Source organism: Balearica regulorum, chromosome 20 (assembly GCF_011004875.1).
Source record: "Balearica regulorum gibbericeps isolate bBalReg1 chromosome 20, bBalReg1.pri, whole genome shotgun sequence".
NCBI classification, from domain to species: domain Eukaryota; kingdom Metazoa; phylum Chordata; class Aves; order Gruiformes; family Gruidae; genus Balearica; species Balearica regulorum.
Window position 1 is genome coordinate 2,660,524 of NC_046203.1, and position 5,260 is coordinate 2,665,783.

At 45.2% G+C, this 5,260-nt stretch overlaps 1 protein-coding gene across 1 annotated transcript; it reads left to right on the forward strand.

Annotated features, from left to right (window-relative positions):
• Window positions 1–1,051: 1,051 nt before the first annotated feature.
• Window positions 1,052–1,625, forward strand: TMEM250 (transmembrane protein 250). Its single transcript, XM_010302162.2, has one exon. The coding sequence runs from the start codon at window positions 1,187–1,189 to the stop codon at window positions 1,604–1,606; it is 420 nt and encodes a 139-aa protein (XP_010300464.2). The 5' UTR covers window positions 1,052–1,186; the 3' UTR covers window positions 1,607–1,625.
• The last annotated feature ends 3,635 nt before the right edge of the window (window positions 1,626–5,260 follow it).

The following is a 5,260-nucleotide window of genomic DNA, read 5'->3' on the forward strand; positions in this document are numbered from 1 at the left end:
AAAAATCTTGAAGTAACTTTTAAATTAATTTTAATTTTAAGAGGAGTAGGATTTCTGATTCAACAAAGGAAAGATCTGCCCAGATCTGAATGCCTGGGTTTGAACGCCTGGGTGTGCGAGGAGGCTGGGGAAGTCCCTGTTGTTTTCTGCCATTATCTGATGAGGGCATTGTCATTTCATAATTCCCGGAATTTGGCACATCGTAAGCCTGGGGTGAAGCAGAGAGCAGCTAACAGGCTACTGCTCATCACTCGCATAACAACAATGGATGTGTGGAAGGATGTTAAGATTATAAATCCTAAACACTCCAGAAGATCAAGATATTTCACTTATCTCTGCGGGTTCCAAAGGGAGAAATAAACTAGTAGATATCTTTGAAAGGCTGCCTTGCCATTGGAGGCAGTGACAGTGAGACTGCAAGGCTTAGCTGAGCAAGGGGAGGTACATCCTGTAGAGTGTGAAAAACACGATTGCCTCATTGTTCTTGCAAGACTTTCCATTATTTTCAGTTTGTTTATTTGATGAAACTTTGCCAAGTTTTGAAATGAGCAGAAATCTACAATCACCGCTGGACCTGGGCTGTAGAATTCACTTGCAAAAGCACTTGGAGAAATTTTGTTTTTTTTTCTTCTTTAAAAGAAGTATGATCCAATGTAAACACATAGATTAATATTACTACTTGTATGGGTGGGCTGCTGCAGGACAGCTGTTTGATTGAGAAGGACCTGTGAATTAGCCAGGATAATTCCAGAATAAAGTTCTCACCTTTGCTGCATTAACATTGTAAAGCTTATAAAAGGTTGCGACAAGTGCTGGTATTGCATGCTACTAGGGAGCAGTTTGGAATCTAACATGGTGATGCTGGAAACATAATTGTATTTCTCTGTGTCTGCCTGGTAAACAGTAAGCAAAGCAAAGTTGGTTTAAGTGAAGAAGTTGAGTTTTGCAAAGCAGTTGTAAGTAACTGCCCAGCTGGAGAGTATCTGCTGTGCTGCCTCTGTCCTCCTCCTGGGGCTACTTCAACATGTTTTCCTTCTCTGCCTTCCTGCAGGTCTCTTCCTTCCTGGAAATTCAGCAAAGAGTTAGCATTCCCAGGCTGTTGGATCTCTCTTCCATGTTAACGGATAATATTTGATATGTGCCCTGTAAATCCTGCCCTGGGACTCTGTGACCGGTGGGGTGCCTGATGCCTGTAATCCCCATTCCCCGCCGGGTCCGTTCGTTCCACGGCCCCCACACGACCTGCCTGCATTCGGCCTGTGGCCCGGTAAGGACCACTCACTTGGTGCGCACCAAGTACAACAATTTCGACATCTATCTCAAATCCCGATGGATGTATGGATTCATCCGTTTCCTGCTGTACTTCAGCTGCAGCCTGTTTACCTCCATCCTCTGGGTGGCACTCTCTGTCTTGTTTTGCCTTCAGTACCTTGGCATCCGGATCTTTCTGCGTTTCCAGTACAAACTCTCCATCATCCTCCTCTTACTGGGGCGAAGGCGGGTCGACTTCAGCCTCATGAATGAACTGCTCATCTATGGAATTCATGTGACCATGCTGCTAGTGGGGGGGCTGGGATGGTGTTTCATGGTATTTGTGGATATGTAAATAAAACAAGCGCATGTGGGCTGAGAAGGTGACTTTTCTTCTACCCCCAAATGTGTCAATATCTTCTTTTTTATATAAATTAATTTATTTATCAGTGCTACCTTTTATTGATAAATTAACATACTTGTCTCTGGAATTTGTATTTTTTTTGAGGGTCAAGGTGCCATTTTGATTATCAAAGTGCAACACTTTGGGTGGTTTTTGTTTGCACAGTGCAAGTTAATATAAATTTCTTCCAGTCCTTAGGAGCCTACCTTGCTGCTGTTCCTGTGGACATGAAAAAGGCAGTGATTTATCTGGAGGGCAGAAGCCAGATAACCTTGCACCCCATGCTCTTAATCTGTCCTCACCCTTAAATGCTCCTTAATGTCTCAGGCGTGTAATATGTGTCCTGCTTGACCAGTGTTTTCCTTTCTCTATGTAGTTTGTATTTTGCATATTCCTTGCTAAGAATACAGGGCCAGATTCAACAGAGTGTAGAGGTTTGGGGCTTTTTTTCCCCTCTTTTGTTTTTAGATTTGTGCAAGACGTGCATTTGACCCACTATACTGTTCTGTTCACTTTAACTTAATTATAGAGCTTTGAACGGCTTTGTCCTTTTCAGGCAGGCAGTGCTGAGTAATTGAGTCTTACCCTAATAGTACAAATCCATGGGAGTGATGGGAGCAGAGTTTGATATCGTGTGCTCTTGAAACTCCCAGTCACAGCAAATACGTTATCGTTTTGCGGTGATTAAGGGGAACTTGGTGTTTAGGTCTTGGCATTTGGTTCTACTTTTCCCTGATTCGATTAGTTCCAGTTTTCTGGTAGAGGTACTTCTGTCTTACGGAGCATGGTGAGGTCAGACTGTCTTTCCTAGGAGAGGCTGAAAGCAGAGTACAGTCTGAAATGGCAATAATTGTTCTCTGTGATTACAGAAAACGTTCTCTCTCCTACCCCTGCAGCAGTGAGAGTGGGGTGACCGGAGAGCTTTGCTAACAGCTCATAAGGAGTTAAGCCCAGTTTTACTGGTCTTGATCTAAGATCTCAGACTATTCCTCTGCAGTCAGTCAAGTAACTTTGTCGAGTCCAGAAGCTGGTGTAAAGTTTATTTTTAGTCTGTTTTTGTTTGGTTTTCCTTGTAATGGAGTATTGCTCTTTTCCTTGTGTTCTTTAAAGAACTGCTTAAAAACAAGTTGGTAAAAATGATGGAGACCCTTTTTTTCCTCTGCTAAAATCATTGGAGTTGATCATAATGGAATAAGCAAGACTGGAAATGCGTGAATGTTCTTTTATGATCTCGAGATATGAATGTGGCTGAGAACAAAGCTGGTTTGCACACAGGGAAGCATACTTTGTATTTCAGCTTGTGAGTATTGCAGTCTTTTGCTGACATACTTTGATTTGTAGGTTTATGGATGCAAAATAGAGAAGCTTCTGTCTGAAGCCCAAAGCTAAAGCAAACCCAGGAATTATCTCATTATCAAGTGTTACAGATAATGCAGACTGAATGTGCAGAGCTGAATAAATAATAGGCCACGGTGGTGTGAACTTTAGATTAGCCCCGCGAGAGCCAAAGGCTGTTTCTGCAGGAAAGATGTGTCAGCATATGTCACAAACCAGGGTCTGGAAGTTTCCTCCTAACCGTGGAGCTCCCCAGAGCTTTGTTCTGGGATCGCTCTCTGGAGTGCAGGTCCTCAAGTGTCCTGCAGGTCTGAGCTACAGCTTGCTCTGTGCCCAGAGGGAATTCCCAGTAACTCCCAGCCCAGAGCTTTCCTCCCCAGTACAGCTGTCAGCCTGGGGCACTGCAGCTCTGGCGGCAGACTGCGGGACTCCTGGGGTGGCTGCGCTCACCAATTTCTGCAGGAAACCCGTTGCAGATGGCCAGCAAACGGCCGAGGGACCAGCGGGACCCCAGCGAGGCGCAGCCAAGAGCGGCTCTCCCTCGCCCTTCGCAGGAGGCACAGCACGGAGACTGGCTGGGGGAGGGATGGTAGGACCTTTATCACCTTGGAGTGACTGTATTTCAGGACTCCTTGTAATGAGGAGGAAAAGGGTGACTTGTACATACGGGTGCTCCTGCGCTCCCCACCCGTGCCCGCTTCAGCTGGTGGGTGCGCTTTCTGACAGATACGCTCAACTGCTTGACCAAAGCCGTGATAGTTTGGCTGAGGCTCCGATGGAAGAGTGAAAGTTTAGGCTGTGACTGGGTCGTGAACTTCTCAGTTCCAACCTGTGCTTTGAAAACCCACACAGGAACAGGGTGACATGGTGAGCTTTGATGTATATGAGCTTGGAAACCGGAACGCTGATCATGCGATTAACACATGAATAGCAGGTGGTTCTTCCAAGACTAATTTGGTCAAGGAACAAAGGAGGTTGTGGGTACAGGGAGTCTCATACTTACCTTTTCCATCACGCGTAATTTGACTACGAGCCAGTCACTTTATTCCATAAATACGACAGCCCGAGTGAGCTTTGTTTGAGCTCTCCCTGCTACGCAGCTGGGTGCGTGGTGGTGATCTCCCCTTGAGTTGGGACGCCTCTCGGGTTTACTCCTCGAGGTTGAGACATCCCTTACCAACTGCGGGTCTTTGGTAAGTGACCGATACTGTGCATAACCTTGTATCACAGGGCATTAAGATCTTGTTTAGGTAACTTGGAATTATTATATCCTCTGTGCAGTAATAGATTGACCCTTGCCATTGGACTTTGTTAAGCCTCACTTTTACAACATCTTACTTTGATAAAACCACTTTTGCTGCTACCTTTGGTTCTTTAAGCAGTCCAGATCTGCTCCGCGACACTCCTGCAGCGGCAGTTGAATGAGCAAGGGCTTCTGCGTTGCAGTTCATTGCTTTACTGCACGGACTTCCCGTCAGCCCTCTGCATCCACATTCAGTAGTGCATACCCAGGAAAAAGCACACGTCCTTATCAAATCACAAAAAAGTAATGTTTGCCAAATGCCCAAATGTTCCTCAAGAGAGACCTTGGGGCTAGGTTGCTTAGAAGACAGTGGGAAGTGATTCCCCGTTCTGCTTTTACAAAGGCACCCAAATACCTACTGCCAGAATGCCCTGAATCTCAGGTCTGCAACTGCACACCAAGGTCGGCAACCCCCAGATGAGTGTCTGAGGAGGGCTCGGGGGGACTGTGAAGGTCAGAATACTCCCATTCTTGGCCACCTTGCGGTGCTCAGGTAGTGCGATCCTACCAGGGTAGTGGGGAAAGTGAGGTCCCTTTGAAGTCATGCTGGCAAGGAATGGGAATTAATTTGCCAATTATTTGTTTTATGTAATAATTTGAACATTTTAGATCTGCATGAGTGGAACAGTATTTGGCACCTTTATGGCACTTTCCCCTCTTCAAAGCATTTCCCAACTGGAGCTAATTAAACCTCACAACATCCCCAGGAGATTGCAGAATAAGTAAGATCTTGGTAATGGTTCAGAATTTAAATTCAGTGTTTTTAAATTTGAGATTTTTTTTAAAAAAAGCTTTTAGGATTACTTTGCCAAAATATTTTTTTTTTCTCAAGGAGCTGAGATTCTAAAAATTTACAAGCTCAAGGGGAGCCAAGCCACAACTGAGGGAGGGAGGGAAAGGCAGAGTAAATGTTGTATTAAGTGTATGCAAAGAATAAGATGTTGGGGTTCCCCCCCCCCCCCCATTTA

Bases quoted from the DNA above. Each gene is read 5' to 3' on its own strand.
- TMEM250 (XM_010302162.2), top strand. From the start codon at position 1,187: ATGCCTGTAATCCCCATTCCCCGCCGGGTCCGTTCGTTCCACGGCCCC.